General features: G+C 38.5%; 2 protein-coding genes across 6 annotated transcripts in view; one reads left to right on the top strand and one right to left on the bottom strand.

Annotated features, from left to right (window-relative positions):
* The window catches only part of LOC121771512 (midasin-like), a 31,765-nt gene extending 14,055 nt beyond the window's left edge, over positions 1-17,710 (bottom strand). The window contains exons 1-39 of one of the 2 annotated variants that reach the window (XR_006044057.1): positions 17,562-17,710; positions 17,340-17,466; positions 16,904-17,247; positions 16,422-16,506; positions 16,066-16,340; positions 14,914-15,072; positions 14,537-14,697; positions 14,320-14,429; positions 14,123-14,242; positions 13,846-13,924; positions 13,300-13,422; positions 13,125-13,209; positions 12,942-13,038; positions 12,715-12,843; positions 12,382-12,438; positions 12,116-12,292; positions 11,894-12,019; positions 10,061-11,815; positions 9,511-9,575; positions 9,230-9,425; positions 8,987-9,091; positions 8,602-8,907; positions 7,895-8,088; positions 7,752-7,806; positions 7,210-7,360; positions 6,678-6,751; positions 6,319-6,466; positions 5,587-5,685; positions 5,304-5,404; positions 5,095-5,184; positions 4,900-4,965; positions 4,492-4,656; positions 3,795-4,002; positions 2,850-3,718; positions 1,206-2,741; positions 943-1,123; positions 738-842; positions 378-460; positions 57-302 (exon numbers count right to left, since the gene is read on the bottom strand). Coding sequence is in view for 1 of the 2 variants with exons in the window: in XM_042168308.1 (XP_042024242.1) it covers positions 57-302; positions 378-460; positions 738-842; positions 943-1,123; positions 1,206-2,741; positions 2,850-3,718; positions 3,795-4,002; positions 4,492-4,656; positions 4,900-4,965; positions 5,095-5,184; positions 5,304-5,404; positions 5,587-5,685; positions 6,319-6,466; positions 6,678-6,751; positions 7,210-7,360; positions 7,752-7,806; positions 7,895-8,088; positions 8,602-8,907; positions 8,987-9,091; positions 9,230-9,425; positions 9,511-9,575; positions 10,061-11,815; positions 11,894-12,019; positions 12,116-12,292; positions 12,382-12,438; positions 12,715-12,843; positions 12,942-13,038; positions 13,125-13,209; positions 13,300-13,422; positions 13,846-13,924; positions 14,123-14,242; positions 14,320-14,429; positions 14,537-14,697; positions 14,914-15,072; positions 16,066-16,340; positions 16,422-16,506; positions 16,904-17,247; positions 17,340-17,444 (9,030 nt within the window). In the remaining variant the exon portion in view is untranslated. The remainder of the gene's footprint in view (positions 1-56; positions 303-377; positions 461-737; positions 843-942; positions 1,124-1,205; positions 2,742-2,849; positions 3,719-3,794; positions 4,003-4,491; positions 4,657-4,899; positions 4,966-5,094; positions 5,185-5,303; positions 5,405-5,586; positions 5,686-6,318; positions 6,467-6,677; positions 6,752-7,209; positions 7,361-7,751; positions 7,807-7,894; positions 8,089-8,601; positions 8,908-8,986; positions 9,092-9,229; positions 9,426-9,510; positions 9,576-10,060; positions 11,816-11,893; positions 12,020-12,115; positions 12,293-12,381; positions 12,439-12,714; positions 12,844-12,941; positions 13,039-13,124; positions 13,210-13,299; positions 13,423-13,845; positions 13,925-14,122; positions 14,243-14,319; positions 14,430-14,536; positions 14,698-14,913; positions 15,073-16,065; positions 16,341-16,421; positions 16,507-16,903; positions 17,248-17,339; positions 17,467-17,561) is intronic. The other variant, XM_042168308.1, reaches the window with a different exon arrangement.
* An 866-nt stretch (positions 17,711-18,576) lies between these two features.
* LOC121771764 (threonine synthase, chloroplastic-like) lies at positions 18,577-21,277 on the top strand. Of its 4 annotated transcripts, none has more exons than XM_042168635.1 (2): positions 18,577-20,244; positions 21,151-21,277. In XM_042168635.1, exon 1 carries the CDS (start codon positions 18,622-18,624, stop codon positions 20,188-20,190), a length of 1,569 nt encoding a protein of 522 aa, XP_042024569.1. In that variant the 5' UTR covers positions 18,577-18,621; the 3' UTR covers positions 20,191-20,244; positions 21,151-21,277. The 4 variants fall into 4 exon arrangements, with proteins under 4 accessions (XP_042024569.1, XP_042024567.1, XP_042024568.1 ...); XM_042168633.1 differs by having other exon boundaries at positions 20,998-21,187; XM_042168634.1 differs by having other exon boundaries at positions 21,037-21,187.
* Positions 21,278-22,045: the final 768 nt, after the last annotated feature.

The raw sequence follows: 22,045 nt of genomic DNA on the forward strand, positions 1-22,045 counted from the left end.
AAAATTGAACTTGAAATCACAGGTATACTTCATTAAAACTAAAGGAGAACCCGTACATTGTGTTGTTCTTCCACATCAACCACAACACTCTGTGTTAGGTGTTTCAGTAGTTCCAAGTCAAGGCAAAGACTTGTCTCATCAACAATAGGCTGTGTCCTTATCCAACAATCCAAGCCGGGCCTTATATGCAATATATCAGGAGTAACAGCACAACAAGCAGAACAGAGTGCGGGGAAAAGTTTAGTACTCTCCAATTTAACTTTCAACTTCTGCTTTTCAAAATCCCACCTTTCTGAAAGCATCTGAGGAACAGAAAGATCACCACAGTTCAATAAAAAGTTCTCAATAAGGTTCTAGAGATTAAAATCTGAACACACCTGATGCATTTCATCTAACTGCTGTGTAGTTTCAGAATCATTATCATCCACGTTGTCGATAATATATGTTGACATGCAAAATCCTTTAAGAAGATCAACCCAATCAAAGTAAGGTCTAATAAATAAATGTTGTGATAGTATATACAAGCAATAGTTCAAGGAGACAATGGTTTGCAATAGTTCAAGGAGACAATGGTTTGCAATAGTCTATGACAGGATAGAAGGGTTATTCATCATTGTCCCTTGTTAAAGTAAATAATAAATAAAGTGAAAGGCATGCCATGTTGGAGCTGACACATTCGTCCATAAATATATTATGAAATCGAGATGCAATCATGCAGAGGAGATAAGAGAATCTACCTTGCATTGCAAGAATGCGAAGTTCGACATCAGGAAACAATATGCCATCTACCGCAACTTCATGAAATTGATTCCCCTCTATGGAGCTGATGTCAGGCAACGAGACTGTGGAGTAAAAGAATAAACAAATAAAATAAATAAAAATAAGTTAATTGTATATGTGGTTTTTAAAGACTTCAATTTATACTATAGTATATAATCATGCCTGGTTCCATAAACTTCTTAACTCTTGGCCACATTTCTTCACAAAGGTCAGCAAATTGGCACTGTTTCTGGTGTAAGTCGGCAGATGAAGGCAAAATTGGATGTCCACCATGCTTCCAGAGCAAGGATTTGCTTGAATTCAAGCATAAGGATGAGCTGGTCTCAAGTTTTCTGATCTCAATCTATATGAAACAAGTTGAAAGACAGCTTATAAAGATGCAAAGAAAAAAAAATAGCAGGAGGCTTTGGAAAAAAAAGTTTTACCATTAGAATATCCTTTAACTGTTCAGATTCTGCAGGACAAATATCCTTCAGTTTCATTGCATCTTTGAGCAACAACTGCCAAGAGATCACCCGTCGCTCAATCTGAGGTGGATTGATACTATTCCAGAAGAGTATGTGGTGTTCAAGGAGATCAGTATATGACCTAAAAAGCATATCAAAAGAGGGAGACTCGACAAAAAAATCAAGCACTTTCTCCTCCATTCTCCGCAACGAAGTAAGAATTGGTTCAAATTGCTTAGTTTTGTAACCATGATTGTACTCATTCTCTTTGCTCCATTGTTGAAGGCTATGTCTCAATAATATTACACACTTGATCAAGTTTCTGAGGAGGATATGGTGCTGGTTCAACACATCACCAGAAGAAAACACATCAATAGAGTTAACGGAGAGTATAGGTCTGGATATTGAATTGACATTCAATTCACTTCGAGACAAAAGCTCAGTACGCAGTTGAAATATTCTTGTCCAAATAGAATGCTGAAGTTCCTTTTTCAGCAAATCCGAAAACCAACTGAAAAATGGAAGTGATGACTGCAATGCAGAACCAAACCACTCAAACCACCAAACGTAGACACAATAGTCACTGTCAGTAACCTGTTCCATTACCCAGTCAGCAGCAAAGTATAACTTTTGCTTCTTTTGTGATAAAACCAACTGCAACTCATTTCCAGCATTATCATTTGCAATAAAGCAATTTGTTTCCTTAGGAAACATAAATCTATGCAATGACATAGCATCCATCAGGTGAATCATTTTTGAGCCTCCTTTAGGAGGAGTTTTTACCTTAGAAACTCTTTTCAAGTTACCAATACATGAGGAGGATGCAATTTCATTTCCTAATGATTCCAGATACATGATATTCTGCCTAACACAAGCATCTTTTGAGTAATACACAAAATCACTTAATTTCAAAGGGTTTGGCCATCCTCCGGGTAAGCATAGCAAGTAATCTTCAGATGAAGTGACCTTGTAAAGTTCAGACGTGGACAAATAAGAACTAGTTGCTTCAGAAACAATTTTTCTTCCTTTTTCCTCACCAAAAGATGAAAGATATGTGTGCTCCCAACTAATCTGGATACTCCAAACAGTTTGGTTTCCATTTGTAATAAGGCGCTGGAACAACTGCACCCAGCGCGAAAGTTCCAGATAAGTAATGCTTATATTAAAATGGGACCCTTCATGTTTAGCAAACAAATGAGCTTTGGCCATCATATCAGCCAACCTACCCATGGGAATTCCAGAAAGTGCAATAAATCTCTTTATTTCTCTTAGCTCCATCTCACTATGTATTTTAGGACATATCTGGTCTGGCAGCCAATCAGGCTGCATCATATATATTTCTACCCCTCTATTTCTCATTGCTCGTGACACCTCACCATAGCTGGGATTAACAGTTAGAAACATTCTGAATTTAGGATGGGGGTGGAGAATTACTGGTTTTCCTTCTACAGTCCCACATTCATTAATGGTAATAGACCCAGATTGTTCAACCAATGAGTTGATCCTATCAAGAACCTGCAGAAAGTGAACTTTAGCATGCATAAAATTGAAACCTAAGGATAAGAAGGTCATTGTCCCCTCTCAGAACACAAGAGCATGTAAAAAATAATAGTGTTTACATACCGTTGGATTGCAGAGGTTCGCATTTTCTAAAACAATCCATTCCCCATTTTCTATAGCCTTGATCAGTGATCCGGTGACCCATTCAAACTTCACAGACTTTTGGCTTCTGTGATGATCTTCCAACTTTCTAATCATGTCTAGAGTGCTGTCCAGATCCTCCTGAGACCAAGAAAGAGGCAATGCTTGTTTGTCAAGATCAAGCTTCAGACATTCAATAATTTCAACCAACGGTACCATAGAATCGCTTGTTATTGGATTATCTGTGCGGGTTGCTAAACTATTTGTCTTAGATAAGAACGCAAGCCACCGGGCGCTAATCTCCTTCCTTTGAATGAAAGCCTCCGAGGACGATTCCAGTTGCAAGTTGCAGTACTCATTCATATACCTTTCCACTCGAGTAACAACAAGATGATAGTGACGGGAGGCATTATATTGCTCAAAGGATCCTAGTATCTCAGATATATCACTTGCAGAAGAAAGATTCAGTTCATTAAGTACATTTCCAGTCAGCTCGGCAAGTAGTCTTACCAGCGAAGTTTTACCAGATGCTGGAGGACCAACTAAAATGCACAACCACTGATGCTTTAGACAACAGGTCATAGCTTCTATGGAATGGCGTAAACCAGGCAAAATCTTAAGGTTGCTATTGGATGTTCCAGATGATTGAAACTGGTACCTTTCAATGGATACATCTCCGACAATCAAAGAATCGGGACTGATCCTAACTTTAGGGTGCAGATTAATGTATGGCTTCAATCCAAATGTTTGTTCATACAATTTCATAACCTCTACCCGGTCAGCTGATGTACGCATTCTTTGTAGGTAAATGGTGCTCAAGAAACTGTCAACTTTCGACTTCCCAGATGCATCTGAGATGTTCCAGTAATATTAAAAAGCAGCCGAGCAAATAATAAATCCAAACATACAGAAAGAAAAAAAAAGTACCTTCAATAATTTGGCAAGAACGAATCACATCACGGAGATTAAATTCCCATGGTGAACCATCTTGACCAAATTTGTGATCCATCATGGTCTCTTGGTATAACTTTTTGTTAAACCTAACCAACTTCAAGAGAAGAGATCTTTCGAGAGATGGAAACAGTGTACTACATATTGAAAGATAATCTTCATCAACCAGCTCATCAACATAGACCTGCATCAACACCAAGTTAAAGTGACACTAACTGAGAAACATAAACTTGGCTGCATGCAGCATTTTGGGGGTAAAGGGGCATTTAATTCATATTACAAAGTTGTCTCCATAATTTCTGCTTATCAATTTAGGATGAGTAGTGTTTATTAGTGAAGAAACAAATTATGTCTTGGATAATACATGGGGAGTCGTACAGGGTGGTTTCATTTAGTAGTGCTGCTGTTATTTGGGTTTGGATAATAACAGTGATTCAGAGGTGATGCATTCTTTAAGTACAGTAGTACAGTATTGGTATATGAAATCACAGGTTGAGAAGGAAACATGTGTAGAAGTAGAACTGAATAAAACATGATGCCCCATTTAAAAATAGTACTATGATAAAACTGAAAAAAAAATAGAAGATGGGATGAGACAAAACCTTCCACATGCACTGCAAGTACAAGGTTCACATATATCAAGAGAGGTTTAGTGAAAGAGTACATGCTGTACCTTAGTAAACCTGTTTAGGAAAGACTTTGGAAGTCCTTTCCGGCCACCACCTTGATAGGAAGGGTTTTGACATGCAAAAACTCTAAAAGATGATGGACACTTGAAAGAACGACCCAGCTCAGGAATAAAAACTTCAGCCCGATGGTCCAAAATTGCATTCAAACCCTGATGTTCATCACTAATAATAATTAACTCCACGAACTGGATCCAGTAATAATGAAGATCTTACAGAAAAAAGCATTATCCAGAGTACTGGAATAATAGTTACATCCAGAGTTCGTGTGCAAGGGGATAGATCCAAATTCAATGAAAAAGAAGAAGAATATTGCAAGGTTTGATAAAACACGTGAAAGAAAAAAAAGAAAGGAGGGGGCGGGGTCACAATTACTGATTACAACAACTTAGTACCTCCAAAACAGACTGTGGCGCGAGATTAAGTTCATCCAGACAGACCCATGATCCATTCTTCAGAGCCTGACATAGCAGTTAGTGACATTTAAATACTTTTAGTAAGAAATAAAGCTCTACAAAAACAGAAAATACCTCAGCACATGACTTTTCAGCACTATGTACAGAAAATAATGAAAAAAGAGGTCATCCCACCTGAAGCAGGATACCATCGGACCAGGCAAACTGCATTCCTTCATCACTTTCAATAGGCAAATCTGACCCCAATAAATCCATGATGTCAGTCTGCGGCAACATAATCCAGTTAACATAGCTCAACCTCAAAGTTCCACGCAAGTAGAATGAAAATAACAAACACAAAACATATAGATCTGTGGAAATTGAGACAAGTTAATTCTGCTGACCTGCTCAGATAGATTAATTCGAACAACAGTGTGCCCAGAGAACCTGCCGAGAGCAGCAACTAAACTTGTTTTCCCAACACCTGGGCTTCCTTCCAAAAGGACTAACAAACATGAAAACATCAAACATTAGAAACCTAACTATGCATTGATTAATAGTTAAAGTCTGTTAGAATATGTGCACAAATATGGAATTAAAAACCAGTATATATCAGAAACAAACATACGACCAGAATATACGTAAACACATAACTCAGACACAAAAAAATGTGAAAATGAAACTTACCAGGCTTGTTAAGCTGCATAGCACGCAGCACTCTCATAGTATTCTTCTGAGTGGTTGGGGCAAAAAATTGAAAACCCTCTGCACTAACGCAATCGGTACCTGAACAAGATTCATGAGCAAGCTTGAGCCCTCAAGTAGAAGGTGTGAGGAATGACCCGCAGATAACTAAAACTATCTAAAATACAATAGTCCAACATCAAACGTAGTGACACATCTGAATCCTACCTCTTTAAAGATACATGTGTTAATTAATACGGAGTAGTAATTACTACACTTTTCCTTTCACATGAGATCATTGAATGAACAAGGAGTTACACTTTAATGACCTGGCTAGCATGCAGATATTAAAGCTACAAAGTACGTGTGAGAGTGCTGTGTTGGTCTAGTCTAGTGATTAATGTCAGAGGCCAAAGGTCCTAGGTTCAGGTTCGAGTCCACAGTCAATCTCTTACACATTTGAAGGTAATCATTTGATATATACCATGTCACTATCTTACATGTCATCATTTCAAGTTAACCACTAAGCTGCCTGCAATATATTGACAACAAAAATTCAAGGCAAATCACTGGATCAACAACTTCAATGTCCCACTCCAGAGGAAGAGGCCCCATAGTCTGCACTACCATCTGTTTAAACCATTCTAGAAGTGTTGAAGGTTGTCATACGACTCATACTTTCATTCAATCTTGGAGAAAACAATAAATATGTACGCAATTATGCAAGTCCTATACCTTTCTCGATGTAGAAAGGATGAATGCCAAAGAGATTGTCACGCTCCGTGTTATCAGCAGGAGTAAGAATAGCTGAGCTTTTAGGATCGGCCCAACCATAAGACTCCAATCCATCAAGACTTGAGGGATCAAAACTTGTTGCATTCTCCTGTATCAGGGAAACACGTTCATTTTTTTAAGTGATTAAGTAATGCAGATATATCTAACATTCTATGGCTAAATAACATATTAATGTCAACGAATAAATAGTATACATCTTACTACCATCTAAAAGTAGACTTCCCTAGCAGGATATCACATGTATGTAATTTCTGACACCCCGTCACCAAAAAATTTCAGGTCAGAGAAATAAACTTCACCTTGAGTTTCTCCAGCAGGAAAGCAAGGCATCTCACCCTCAACTCTGCGGCTTCGACTTTTGATATATTTGAACCTGAATAACAAATAGAGTAATAGAGGTAAGAAAAAGTTGATTCAAGGATTTAAAAACAATTATGAACAGATAGATATGATCCTTATTCTCTAAACAGTGCCTATAGAGCACACAGAAACTGGGAGAGAGAAGAACATAAGGTTGCCATTTGCTTTACACGACGTGTAGGAAACTCACCCTATATACCTAAGCCAAGAGCTAGGTTCACAAATCACAATAGCTATAGTAATAAAAATACAAGAACAAGACTAAGTAGAATGAAATTGTAGATATCAAGACTACAGTCAAGAATTACTCTCAAGAAGCATCCAAACCCTGTCAAGTCAGATGTCCACAAACTAATACTAAGGTCAGCCATGTTTCCATCAACATCATTTAACAAAGCTCTTCCAGATACACGTAGTAAAATGATTGCAATCAATAATAAATTATTCTGGTGGACAGATTAGCAAACATACCCAAGCTAAGTCCATCCAGTAAAACGAGGAATGCCCCGTGTATCAATGCAGACTCAGCTGTTAAATTTCTTGCTGACACATTAATAAATGATACCCAAGATAACAGATCCCTCACAGTAAGAATTCTTCCTGTCTGCAAAAGGTTGAACCACTGCAAAGCAGGAGATAGATAAGAAAAGAAGTGAAACAAAGAGACCAGTATGAACCACAAAGAAATTTATTTCCAAACCTAAAAACATTTGAAAAGGGAACAAACACAAATAATTGAAAAATGTAAGATTTACAGCTGCTTCAGAACTTAACAAGGTTTTTAATAGATAAAAGGAGAATACATTTGATTTGGGATTTACTAGATAATATAGAAATATATATACGGAAGGAATATAATTAAACAACTAATTAGGAACAGCACAAGGTGGGGAATAAGATATCCTTCTACAAGTACAATAAATGGGTATCGCAAAAAATTTCATGATCACCAATAAATTTGCAATGATCGCTAATGGATGAATAACAATACGTATGAATCGGAAACAACAAACCTCCCAAAAGCTTAGCATGACATCCACAATGTGAGGAAGGTTTGGCTCCAAAATTCTGCATTTCAAAGCGAGTCCATAAGGCATAATATAATATACTGCCCAATTTATATTTAATCACGTATTACCTATAATGAAAAGCTTACCTCTCAGTAGCAATACTTTTAAGTTCATCAATATCAGTAACAGAGGGAACCCATATTTCCGTGAATCGATTTCGAAGAGCAGGTGACAGTTCTTTCTTTCCATAGTCTCCACCAGGATTCATTGTAGCCAGAAGAAAGAAGTTCTCATGAGCAACTATGTTCTCAAGATCAGAGCCTCCTTTCTCAGCCAAGTACTGCATATATTCAGTAAAATTTACCCGGAGTCAATAAACAACATTAGCAAGACTCCCCTCCATCCTATTATTATAACCACCTTTGCCTTTTCACATATATTAAAAATATTCATTTAATTTCTTTAACAAAGTAGAATAACAAAAAATAAATATCCTTATTTACTTTTATCAAAATAAAATATTGTTGATTGCAAACAACTTTAAGTAGAAGCACATTAAGGAAAACAAAAATTACATGCACATAGTCTATAATTTCAGGACATAAGAAAATGAATAAGGGAGTATTAGTCATGGCTTGGGCAGACCCAACACACTTAGGCCTTGTCTTTCCCAGATCTTCTAATTTGTAGTACATGACAATTAACACTCTGATCATTCAAGTCAAAGTACAAGACACTCATAACGATGCATGTCCAGTTTGACTGAACCTTCATGTTTTTAAGGAATACAGATCACTGGCAACAAAAAAAGAAAATGATAAAGTAATATAACAACATACTATAAGTTCCTCACCAATTTCCTTTCTGGCTCCAGGACGCTGTTTAATCTTTCAAGAACACTATCATCAGCCAACGAAATCTCATCAACAAGAAACAAGTCGCCACTCTTCATTGCTTCAATAAGTGGGCCATCTTGCCACGTGAAAATTGTTCGCCACTTCTCTAGAAGCTGGCACATTTCCTCCTTAATAATTTCTATGTCTTTTAGCTCATCCATGGTGACTTCAGGATCCAACACAGAATGCTCTTTATAACTTTTGATAATTAGAGAGAGTACATTGAGAGTCTGAGAAGCCTGGTTGATGTCCAGAGATATTTTCTACAGGAAAAAAAATCTATTAAAAAAGATGATGGCGTCAAAGATGGAAAATATGTTCGGAACTAAGAGATCAACATACAGAATCTCCAGGAAAATGAATAAAAGCCTTCGACTGGGCAGCTTTCTCACAAAGATTCTGGTAGTCCAAACTAATTTTTGATCTCTCGCGCACAGGATAAAATCCCTGGTCAATATTTAAACCAAAAAAGAAAAAATTGTAAACAACTGTGGCTTCACGATTGTAATGTGACAAGGATGAGTCCATAACTAAAAGGGCGAAAAAACAAACATATAGAAAAACAAATGAAGTAAAAGGACATACCCCAAGAAAATCAGATGTCTCTGTGTATTGATGGCAATTCAGTATATGTAACTTTGACCTCTTCATGATACTAAGCAGCTGACATACAGTTGTTTTCCCTCCTCCAGTTTCACCCACAAGGAGGACAGGTTCGCGCATCTGATAACACCGTTCGACCAGAAAATACATTCTCCATAGACTCTTTGTCCAAATGATTCTGGTAAGCAAAAGGATAAGAAAACTTATGACCTCAATTAATTTGGGAAAGAGAGCACACATTCTGTAACCTCATAGATACTTACTGCCCAATACTTTCAGGATTTTTATAGTCATTTGACTGCAAAAAATAGTCTCGGCCTTTTTCTTCCTGAAAAAAATATATATATGAGCACATCATTTTCAAATGGTCCATGACATGTCATAACAACAACAACCCCACCGAAAAGTAAAACAAATAAAGAGAGGAAAGACAAAAGAAGAGAAAGACGATATCATAGAAATCTGACAAGGCACATACATTATACAAGCACATTTAAAGTAAACTGATACTCGCATACCACCTAAAACACCACTTTGATCTCTATCGTCATAGACAGAAATTTAAAGAAATCCATGAGCAGGATGCCATGTAAAGGTACTAACCAAGCACGTGAACCTAATCAAAATAAATATCTCTATGACATAGATGAGTTCACTCTTAACTGTAGATCTGCAACAATACCTTTTCACTAATATGCTCACTTCAGAAGAGGTAGAGTTGGTTTTAAGTGCTTTTAAGGCTGATGATGAATGATTTGCCACATGGTAACATAGACCATGGTATTAGGCATTCAGAATAGAGAAAATAAGTACCTGCTTGTATAACTTTCCATCAGAAAGTTGGACCTTTAACAGCCTCTCCAAAACTTCTTTAACAACTCTTTTTTCAGCATCATCACGCAGCCTTTCTGCCAATAAGTAGTAACCATCATAAGCTAGATCCTCATAAGATCTTACATATTCAACGTAACGATCAGCCCATCGGAACAAGTCACGCGGAGTGATATATCCATGTTTTCCAGCAAAAATGTTGCTACTCTGCCTGTGCAAATGCAACTCCCTCATCACATCAACCATTTTTTTTGCATAGCTTTGAGGAACTTTGCACCTTTCGTACAGAATGCGCACCAACTCTTTTTGCGGTATTTCATCAACATGAATTTCCACAAAACGATTGCGGAATGCTCTAGAGAGCATTTTGCGGCCCGCATAAACACCGGGTGGATTTTGGGTAGCAAACAACATAAAATCTGGATGAGCACGGATTGTTTCTTGGATCTCAGGAACAAAAAGCTCTCTATTATCATCTAGCAACCGATTCAGTGCTTCAAGGACATCTGAGGGAGCTAAGTTAAGTTCATCAAGAACAATCCACTGACCCTTACGAACAGCTTTTACCAGGACACCTTCATGGAAGGCAAGCTTTCCACTTGCATCAGTTATGTAAGAACCAAGATATTCTTGGAGATCAGTGTGTTCATGATTATTAATTCTTACAAATTCATGACCAGTAACTGCAGCTAGGTAGCAAACCAGGCTAGTCTTACCGCTAGATGTGGGTCCCTGCAACAAAACAGGATATCTTCCAATAAAAATAGCTCGTGCAAGATTCTTAAGGTGTTCCTCAACACTTTCTGTCAGAACATAGCGCTTCAACATATCATTATCTTTTGAGGGTGTTTTGACCGCCAAGTATTCGTAATAAGGGAGTGGCTGGAGTGATCGACCTCCTAATAGCTCTTTGCAGATTAAAGCGTTCATTGATCTTGCACTAGGGTCATCTAGTGAATTCATAAAGAACATACAGAATCCATCATAAATAGATTTTTCCAACCCAAACTTTCTTTTAGCCTTTTTTATGTATTCCAGTCCCCGGTATAGAGAGCGTAAACTGTAATGAGGCTTCTGGTTGGCACCATCCTGTAATCTTTCCTCAGATTCCTTTGCTGCTTTGTAAAATTTCATGACTTGACATACTAGTTTTCTATATGAAGGGTCATCGTCAATAAATTGATTAATAAACAAAACCAAGTCTTCATCATCTAATACATCATCAACAAAGTATTCTATAAATCTGCTCCTCAAAGAAACTCCCAAATCTCTTTTACCAGCATCAGTAGCAGGGTTCATGCATGCGAACATTCGGAAGTTGGGATGCCGGTGAATATATTCTATATCTCCTCTTTCAGCCAAGCATACCGACCCTCTCTCACTTTCAAGGACCCCAGTAACTCGCTGCATGATCTCTGGAGGGGCCAAATTTACTTCATCCAACAATACCCATTCACCGTTTTTCATGGCTCTAATAAAAGCTCCTTCCACAAATGAAAAAACCATTCCATCTGATGCACAAACCTGTGCATGAGCTCTTTCAAGGTTTGCTGAAAATATTTCCCAAGCTTTCAATAGTTCTTCTTCTTCACTTAAAGACCTCTTCCGCTTCTTACCGGAACTGGCTTCTCTTATTTCAATTATTCTGCTGATGCATTTCTGGAAACCACTTAACAACATTTTCCAGTTCTTCTCATCTACAAATTTCCTCATACGGGTAAGAAATTTGTTATTGTCCTAAAAGGAAATAGAAGTATGTTAGAGGCATCCTTAAGAAAAAGAGAGAGAAGCACAATACTTTCTCGTGAATGATACCTTTAAAGGAAAGGTGTTTGTGAACAGAGTCACAAACTCCTGATATAGAGGAACACAAACAAGCCCTGCATCTACGGGTTTGAACCCTCCTAAGAGGTCAGCAACATCACTCTGCTGACTTAAATTCTGGAAGAGAAAAAACAATTACAATGGCGAATTGTCACTTCTAATGTTCAAAGTAATATTAACAAATCAGCACTGGAGGTTCCAAACTCAACATACCAAAACTGTAAGTTTCTGACCAAGCCTTGCGGCAAGTGTCTGAACAAGAGTAGTTTTCCCCGTGCCTGTTTCACCAACCAATAGTACGGGCTCATTGAACTTAACAGAGCAAGCTATTCTCTCAAGTGCATGTACTGAACTACGGAGCTCAACAAATGGCTTCTTATTCCTATTCGGCTGTATGAAGAGAATGGTAGCCTTGTTAATAAATTTTCTGAAGCTCCTTCAAAATAAGATAAACCAAAGAATACAATGTGGTCACTCACTGCCATTTCAGCATGTTGAAGGTTACATCGCCCAATTCGGAACTCGGATTTCAGTTCCTGAACACAGTACAAAACAACGGTAAGGCTGTGTACACCAATACAGAGCCGCAGCCCACAAATATGCACATCATGTAAATGGCCAAATAAAAACATACTCCCTCCGTCCACAAAAAATAGGGCACTTTCTATATTATTCTCTTCGTACTTTACTTTCTCTCTCGTACTTTACTTTCTCTCCACTTTAATTATTTATTATCATTTTTTCAAAACGAGTGCAGAAAATGAAAGTGCCCTATTTTTCGTTGACAGAGGGAGTATCATAATTAGCAGTACCTGAATTACTGGCTTGTTAACAGGATACAAAGTCTCAGTCCCCACAACACCCCACAACCTAGCAATCTCTCTCATGATGGCCAACCGATTTGCAACTGAAGTGGAGAATGATGCAAAAACATCTATTGCCTGAAACGGCAAAAGGAGCTTGTTAGCTTGATTGCAGTCTAACATACAAAAGCCCTGCCCATGCAGAGAAATTGAAGAGTTATCATGATGTGTCTAACCTCTTTACAGATGTTTTCACAGGCGTAAGAGGTGATTGTTTCATGTCCAGAGCAGGAGAGCAAACTTGTAACTCTTTTGCAGAACTTAAGAAGATCCCTTCATTGTGTACAGAAAAGGCTTGGTTGATACATTTGCAGGACAAACATACAAGGAGTATATGCATGTATACAATCTGTTGCTACCTTAGAGTGAACCTCCCATTAGAAATTGAAGATGACATTAATCCTGATTGGAAATTTGTAAGCTCGTTTACTCTTTCAAAGGTTTCTGCAAAAAGCATCAGAAAATATTAGTGAATAGCACTGTGACAACTATAAGGAGCACAAACTATTCTTGAATATGAAACATTCAGCAGACCTATGAGTTTTAGGGCAAGATACTCCAGTTCTGGGTACCACTGTAAGATAATTTGTATCAGATCCTGCTTACTGGGTGGCGCAATCATTATTTTCCTCCAGACAGCACCAAGGGAATTCCGACCTGTTACCAAAGGAACAGAAAAGACAAAAGGGTACCATATCAAACGATTGAACTAGAATGAAATAAGAATCACATTATCATGTAGTTTTTTGCAACTTCATTTGTAAGGCCTAATACAAGTAATCTAATGCTATACATTCCTTCTCAAATAAATGGTGAGAATTTATCTAATTATAGGAATTTAGCTACTCCCTTCACAAATATAGCATAGATGGAAGTGATTAACAGCTCCATATCATGCCCGTCATGGAAAGGACTCTAGACATAACAGAAGCTGACATTAAGCATCACAGAAAAAAAAATTATCTTGTTCTATTTCTAAGAAAGAACTAGGGATCTGACTTGAGAAACCAATATCAGCACAGACGCAATAAAATGAAGTTACTTTAATGTTGAAAAGCATATTGAGGAAGAGCTCTTTACCTTCACTAAAACGAGATGTGTCTGCATTCAAGCTTGTCACTGTGGAAAATAACCGGAAACCTGGGTTTACCCTTACTGCCTGCATAGTACAAAATAATGCAGCGACTATCAAATTAATGTAAATTATTTAATACACTTCTGGACTGCCTCAATCACAGAGATAAGTATAAGGTAACATGTAGCACTGCAACTAACAACAACAATTTACCATCAGCACCCCCTCCCCCAAAAACAATTACACATTTTTTAAGATATTAGAGACAAAAGATGGCTATACCTCCCCATGGCCAGTTGAGAATGTAACTGCACCTTCCAACAAAGGCAACAAGATCGATATAATGTCAGATGGTGCTTTATCTATATCTTCGAAAACAACCCAGAAACCATTCAAGACCGCCTGTCAATGAATATGAAATACAGGTTACAACAAGACAGCTCAGGAAGTAAGTTGAACTTAAAAGATTAACTTCAAACCTGAGTAAGAGAACCAGGTTGCCATCTGAATTCACCAGGTTTCTCCGTGCAGACATAAGTCCCAAGTAGTGTCTTCCCGTCAACCTGCTCGTCCATGTGAATGGACAAAACTATGTAGTTCGAACAGAAATATCAACAATCAGAAAAACATTCTACAGAGATGAAAGAATACAGAATTTCATTGATTATAGAGACTGGAAAGAATTGAGCTACCCACCTCTACTACCATAATTATGGGCTAACTTGAAAATAAGTGCAGTTTTCCCACCACCAGCAGGACCATAAAGAAGCACAGGCCACCTCTGACTAACAGCTAAAGAGACCATCTCGAAACCTTTTCTCAGAGCAGACGTCAAGACAAAGGGCATTGCAGGATTTCTGCAAAAACTCAAGATTCATAACGCGGTAGTTATGTATAGTACATTTGAGGTCAAAGTCAAACATAAAAAAGTAGGAATGGACCAAATTAAGCAGGAACACTGGGAAACATACCAGAATTGTCAGTACATTGATAATTATAAGGAAAGACCATCAAAACACAAACCAAAGGAAAAATGCAAAGAAATGTAACCACTTTACTGATAGAAATCGTACCCTGTGCCTTGCATGCTAAAATGATTCAAGGGCACAATCTTATCAATCATTGAAGAGCATGAGTTGTCTTTTCTTCCAACTGCCCCATAGTCATCTGCAGAGTATTCGAGATGCCAACCCCCTTTCTCCAAAGATACATCCATACAAAATTCTTGCCAACTGCAAACAGTACAACCATGAAGCCTAAGTAACTAAAATACTGGCACTAGAATATAAACAGTAAACAACTGGTAATGATTACAATTTTAACATTCTACAAATAGACTGGTGTCACATTTCAGAACAACATAATTTGATTTTGCAATTACATCATCTTTATCTGTTTTGAAATATTCCATTTCTTTAAATGTTTTCTTCGGAGTCTAGATGCAATGAGATAACATCATTGCCTATTATTTGAGCTCATAAAATTATATTCTTTATTGTTCTAGACGAGAAATACTATATTACATGATTTTAGGATGTGGATATTTGAGTAAGCCGTCATATTGTATCAAAATTGAGGTCTAATATTTTTTGCTTAGTCTTGAGCTATATATAATAATGAGTACTTGATATGCGTAAGAACACACAACTTTCCTTCAATAGTCCATCTATTACACAATTACCACATCTACAGTTGCAAATTTACAAAAAACTAGTTTTGCCCGTTGTGATGCACGGTAACTAAATTAGGGGAAACAAATAAATTATTTGTATTTCATGAAATTGAATTCTTTTTCATATTACAAGATAGACAGAAAATTAGTTTAAAAAATTAATTACACATATATAGACGAAGATTAATTCGTTTCATATTTCATAGTTTTATTTTTATATGTCAAATCGATGACCAAGATTTCATCAACACATTTAATATATCAGTAATTGTTAGTAATACCAATATCAATCTACAATTTTTATTAATGTTTTTACTAAGCTAGAAGTGTTCCTAGACTTTTTGCTTTTTGATTCATTCGGAAAAAAATTAGAAAAACTAAAAGGTTGAAGGATTTTTAACTAGTAACTGAACCTGGAATTTGAACAATGAAAAATATTTGTTGCATGAGAATAGTTTGTTTTAGTAGATAGTATGTTGTTTGGCGTAGGGTGGTTTTTCGGTTGGGGGGGCAGCATAGATCAAACAGCGACATAAGTAAAAAATGAGTTTACCGCATATAACTCTTAAAAGCTTCTTCAGATTCAGTATTAAGGTTTGCAGATGCCTTAAAACTTAATCTCAAAGCTCTCGACAAAATGCCAGCACTGCACCATCTCAGGTCAGAGATAATAGTCCTCAACGTTGCATCGTTAAACACGGTGAGGTCTGCGGACTGCTGTACAATGTCCAAAAAACAGGACCAATCCCATAACGTAGTGAAGACAGCTGGCTCCAATGTAAGGAAACGATGTGATACTCGGACAACATTTAACAACTGACTGGGTTCCTGAAAACCAGAGGGAGATTTAAAAAAGGTTGGGCCAAAGACATTATGTTTGAGTAAAGCAATACTTGAGTTACAAATTACCCGAGCTAGTGCCTTGGAAACTGATGTGCATTGAATGATTCTTTCAAATGGAGCAGGAGCAACTTTAAAATAATTTAAAATGGACCTGCATCAAGGAACAAGGTAACTTCAAAAAACAAAATCCCAGTCGAGAAGATATGTATAAAGGGTTAGGATTATAAAAGGAATGCAAAGATCACAAGAGAGTAAAGTAAATGCCCTGCAACATAACTAAAAAGTAGCATTAGATTATTCTGCAGTTCACTCACAACAATAAGATGTTATATTTCGCCAAACTATGCAATTTTCAAAATCGTGCTTTTATCAGTATTCTAGTCCCGATCATCATAGAAAAACAGCCCAGTCTGCACGGGTTAATCCAACATCTTTCTGACAGAAATATTAAGTCCAACCACATTACCCCAAGCATGAATGAATTGCAAATTGGGATATAATGAAGTTCCAGAAAATAAATGAATAACCAAACTAACTAATCTTTTTACCCCAACAGAAAGGGTATCAAATCAAGGGCACGGCAGAAGGCGAGACATGCAAGCTCGTGAAGACGCAATCCCTTCCTTCTTCTCACGTAAACATCAATAACACGAGCTACTTCTGGACTATCTACATCTTCATCTTCTCTCAGAAACACTTCTTCATCAAAATCTTCTATATTACTATCATCATCCGACCTCAAATTCGACACCAAATGAAGCAAATGCACACTCCTCTCAACAATCCTCTGTGCTATAGGCCTAAAGCATCCCAGCAACGGAATTGTGTAATTTGGATGCAAGACCAGCTCCCCCACAGCCAGTACCACCTCATCTTCTGTGATTTTATCACCCTAACTCCCCCAAACACACAAGTCAGCATTCAATTTGCCATCAATAGCTACAAAAAATGAAGTCTTTAACACTTCATACAGAAATTCAGTACCTTCACTAACAAATTACCGAAGCTGGGAATCGCCTTGAGCCTCGGGCACCGATCAAGAAACCTCTGCAGCTCCGATTCAAGTGAAAAGCTCCCGTCAACCGCCATTTGGAAATTTGAATACAGCCAGCTGCAAACCGAAATTTGTTTAACATAAAATCCCAAACTATTCGCTTAAGTTACTGAAACGTTAGTTGAATTCACTGAAAACGTGAAGAGTATTACATGGAAATAATCTTAGTACTTGAGGTTTCTTCTGAATTTCTTAAAAGATCTCTGTTTTTGGGAGGATTTCGCTTGAATTCTTTGCTGAAGTTGTTAAATTTGGCTCCAAAGCTTCTTCCTTTGAAGAAAATGGGTTTAAGCGCGGTTAGGGTTCTAGTTTCAGTTCTTTCAATAAGAGGGTCTGCAGTCTCGGCCCAATACCAATTTTAAATGGGTCGAGTTATTTAAACTATATTCATGTGCATAATTTAGCTCATGAATAAGAGCTTTTGTATAAGAATTTACATAAAATTGGTATAAATTAAAAAAAAAATACAAAGAAAAAGTAATAAAAAATCATGCTTATTAAGGGCTTAAGCCCCTAGATCTTCCTATGTGTGTCCGCCATGCTTGAAATTTCGTGTAACGACTCGACTCCCAGACTGACCGTTGTTGGTAAAACTTAAAAATCTTGTCTCCCTTCAATTTGGTGATGATCCTAGCTCATCTATATAAGTATGGATAAACTTATTATATTAGAATCCTTCATTATTGAGGTGTTGGACTGAGTTGATGCATCTCCCTATTATTTATAATAACCACTCTTGCCTGGAAATTAAGGTGACTTTAAATTCAGACTTTTATTAAGATACATGTTGTTATAATATATATTCGAGAAGCTAAATCCTGGCATACACTACATCCAAAGTCATTTTACTCAAAATGAACCTATAGTAATGGGTAATTACACAATCAATAATTTTTTTTACCATTGGTTACATTAAATATAAAAAATGCCTATGTGACTTTTTTTCAATTTTATATTATAAATCGATTTCAATCAAGTGATTCAACTTTATTCTAATCGTGTAGTATTTTTTTAGTTAGTATGTTTATAATTTGAATTACACAATTTTTAGTCTAATTAAATCCTATACAATTTAATTACAATTTACCATAAATATTTTAACTAAACGTAACTAGTAGTAATCCCTAAAGAGACCAAATCCCTTAATTACAATCCCATCCTAAATCAGTTCACCTCCTCCATTCGAAGCTCTCACTGTCTCCACTCTCTACAATGGCGGCTCCTCCCATCTTCAGATCCTCCTTCCTCTCCTCCCCACCCCTCTCCCACACCCCGTCCTCCGCCCACCGTCCCACCTCCTACGTCCCCCTCTGCATCCGCGCCACCGCCACCTCCCCCGACCCTCCCGCCGCCGCCGCCCCATCCAAACCCCGCCGCCCCTGCGACGAGAACATCCGCGACGAGGCCCGCCGCCACACCTCCTCCCACAACTTCTCCGCCAAGTACGTCCCCTTCAACGCCGACCCCTCCTCCACCGAGTCCTACTCCCTCGACGAGATCGTCTACCGCAGCCGCTCCGGCGGCCTCCTCGACGTCCAACACGACCTCGACGCCCTCAAGAAGTTTGACGGCGAGTACTGGCGCTCCCTCTTCGACTCCCGCGTCGGCAAGACCACCTGGCCCTACGGCTCCGGCGTCTGGTCCAAGAAGGAGTGGGTCCTCCCCGAGATCGACGGCGACGACATCGTCAGCGCCTTTGAGGGCAATTCCAACCTTTTCTGGGCTGAGCGTTTCGGCAAACAGTTCCTAGGCATGAAGGATTTGTGGGTGAAGCACTGCGGAATTAGCCACACCGGCAGCTTTAAAGACCTAGGCATGACTGTTCTAGTCAGTCAGGTCAATCGCCTCCGGAAAATGAACCGCCCTCTCGTCGGAGTCGGCTGCGCTTCGACCGGTGACACCTCCGCCGCCCTCTCCGCCTACTGCGCCTCCGCCGGAATTCCATCAATCGTGTTTCTCCCGGCAAATCGGATATCTCTGGCTCAATTAGTCCAGCCGATTGCGAATGGGGCTTTTGTTCTGAGCATTGACACCGATTTCGATGGATGTATGCAGCTAATTCGCGAAGTCACCTCTGAATTGCCTATATATCTTGCTAATTCGCTGAATAGTTTGAGATTAGAAGGGCAGAAAACTGCTGCGATTGAGATATTGCAGCAATTTGATTGGCAGGTTCCCGATTGGGTGATTGTTCCCGGTGGAAATCTCGGAAACATTTACGCATTCTACAAGGGTTTCCACATGTGCAAGGAATTAGGGCTTGTTGATAAAATCCCTCGCCTTGTTTGTGCACAGGCTGCGAATGCTAATCCCCTTTACCTGCATTACAAATCAGGGTGGAAGGATTTCAAGGCGGTGAAGGCGGGGACGACCTTTGCCTCCGCTATTCAGATTGGGGATCCCGTCTCCATCGACAGGGCGGTGTATGCGTTGCAGAAATGCAACGGCATTGTGGAGGAGGCGACCGAGGAGGAGTTGATGGACGCCATGGCGCAGGCGGATTCGACCGGGATGTTCATCTGCCCCCACACCGGTGTGGCGCTGACTGCTCTGTTCAAGCTGAGGAACAGTGGGATCATTGGGCCGAACGACAGGACTGTGGTGGTGAGCACTGCGCACGGGTTGAAGTTCACGCAGTCGAAGGTGGATTATCACTCCAAGGAGATAAAGGACATGGCTTGCCGCTTTGCTAACCCTCCTGCGCAGGTTAAGGCGGATTTTGGCTCGGTGATGGATGTGTTGAAGAAGTATCTGCTGAGCAAGGATTCGAAGTTGCATTGAGAGGAGGTGATTGAGTTTTTTTGCTCCTGGTTTTATGTCTCTCTCTAAAACAAGGTAAGTTAGCTTAGCTGTTTGAGTTTCTTTGTTATTTATTTATTTTCAACAGTTCTTGATTATGTACGATTAGGATGTTACGTTGAGTTTTGCTGGATTTTTGTTTTATGGAGGTGTAGCATCGCATGAGTATCTATGAAATTTGAATGTGTATCTAAATAAACTACATTTTGGAATCCATCAGTTGGTTTAAGGTATGGTGCTTTGTTTTTTTGCTCCTGCTTTTATGTCTCACTCAAAAACTATGCAGGTTAGCTTGTTGGAGTTGTTGTTGCTGTTTGAGTTTCTCTGTTATTGCTCAGTTTTTCGAGAGTTCTTGATCATGTACGTTTAGAAAGTTATGTTGAGTTTTACTGGATTTTGAGAAGGTTAACTGTATCCGTAGATGGATTTTTGTTTTATGGAGGTGTATCATCGTATGAGTTACGATGAAATTTGTTTGTGTATCTGAATAAACCTCATTTTGGAACCCATCTGTTGGTTTAAGGTATGGTAGTAGGGAATGCCAAAATATCTTGGTTTGTTTCCAATTGTTAATTTCTTGAAGATTTCATTATTATCTGCTTGTTTTAGGCAAAAACTTGTGATGTCTTGATGTATGACGCACACACCTCAAATTAGGGTTCATTAAATCACAAATAAGGATGAATCACCAATCCTGCATTTTCTTTGTGTTTGTATTGAACTGTATCTCATTTACTTACTCTGTTGCTTCGTCTCACTGCATAATCACGCTATTGTGTTAAATTGCAGCTGATTTATAGTGAATGCTTTGCTGTGTTTATATTGAAGGATCTGTCTACAAGCAGTGAGATGAATCCACGACTCCAATCCGTGGTTTCGTCTCACTACATTGTATGTTAAGCTCCAGCTGATGTTAGTCAGTAATCTATGTCTGGTTTGTAGTCTTCATATCCACACCATACATTTCCAACACGAGAAGAGAAAACATGGAGTCATCATACAAAAAGATAGCAATAGTGAGTGTGGTTCTAGTGATTCTTGGTGGGGCCAATGCCCAGACCATATGCAACATGACCGTGGCCGGGCTCACGGCCTGCAAGCCCTCGGCCACGGCCCCTAACCCGCCCCCGCCCTCGGCTGCCTGCTGCTCTGCCCTCTCACACGCGGACATGAAGTGCCTATGCTCCTACAAGAACTCCAAGGTGCTGCCTTCTCTTGGGATCGACCTGAACCTCGCCATGAAACTCCCTCAAAAGTGCAAAATCCCACATCCACCAAAATGCTAGAAAAGTTTTTTCTTTGTAAAAAAAATAAAGGGTTCAATTTCAAATTCTTGGCAATTTGGAATTAACAATTTGTGCGCGTGTGTAATGTGTTTTCACTTGTGTTTGATCATAAAATGCGTGTGTTTGATGTAAGTGGTAAACTTTGTTTTTTTATGTTCCAATGTAAGATGGTATAAAATTGGTAAAACTTTGTGTTATATGCCTCAATAGAATGTTAATTGAAATAAGGAAAAACCTAGTAATATCAAATTGAATTTGGCCCATTGAAACCAACTTGTTTCTTGCAACGCCCCACACAAAATTACACGTTTCCTAAAATGAAAACATCAATCTCTATATTTTTATTATATCTATTATCTACTTAACTTTAAAAACAACACTAAATAATCAATCTATTGAATTGGTAGATCTAATCAACCTTCCAAAGTAGTAGTAGTATGTTTTTTGGGTCCAATGATATCCGCTACTACAAATAGTATAAAACCCTTGATCGTGAAATATCGATTAATTGTTGAACCCTCAAATCCGTGGGTCAAAAGTGTTCTAAAAAC

Source organism: Salvia splendens, chromosome 16 (assembly GCF_004379255.2).
Source record: "Salvia splendens isolate huo1 chromosome 16, SspV2, whole genome shotgun sequence".
NCBI classification, from domain to species: domain Eukaryota; kingdom Viridiplantae; phylum Streptophyta; class Magnoliopsida; order Lamiales; family Lamiaceae; genus Salvia; species Salvia splendens.

Coding starts and splice junctions, on each gene's coding strand:
- LOC121771764 (XM_042168635.1), top strand. CDS start 18,622: ATGGCGGCTCCTCCCATCTTCAGATCCTCCTTCCTCTCCTCCCCACCC.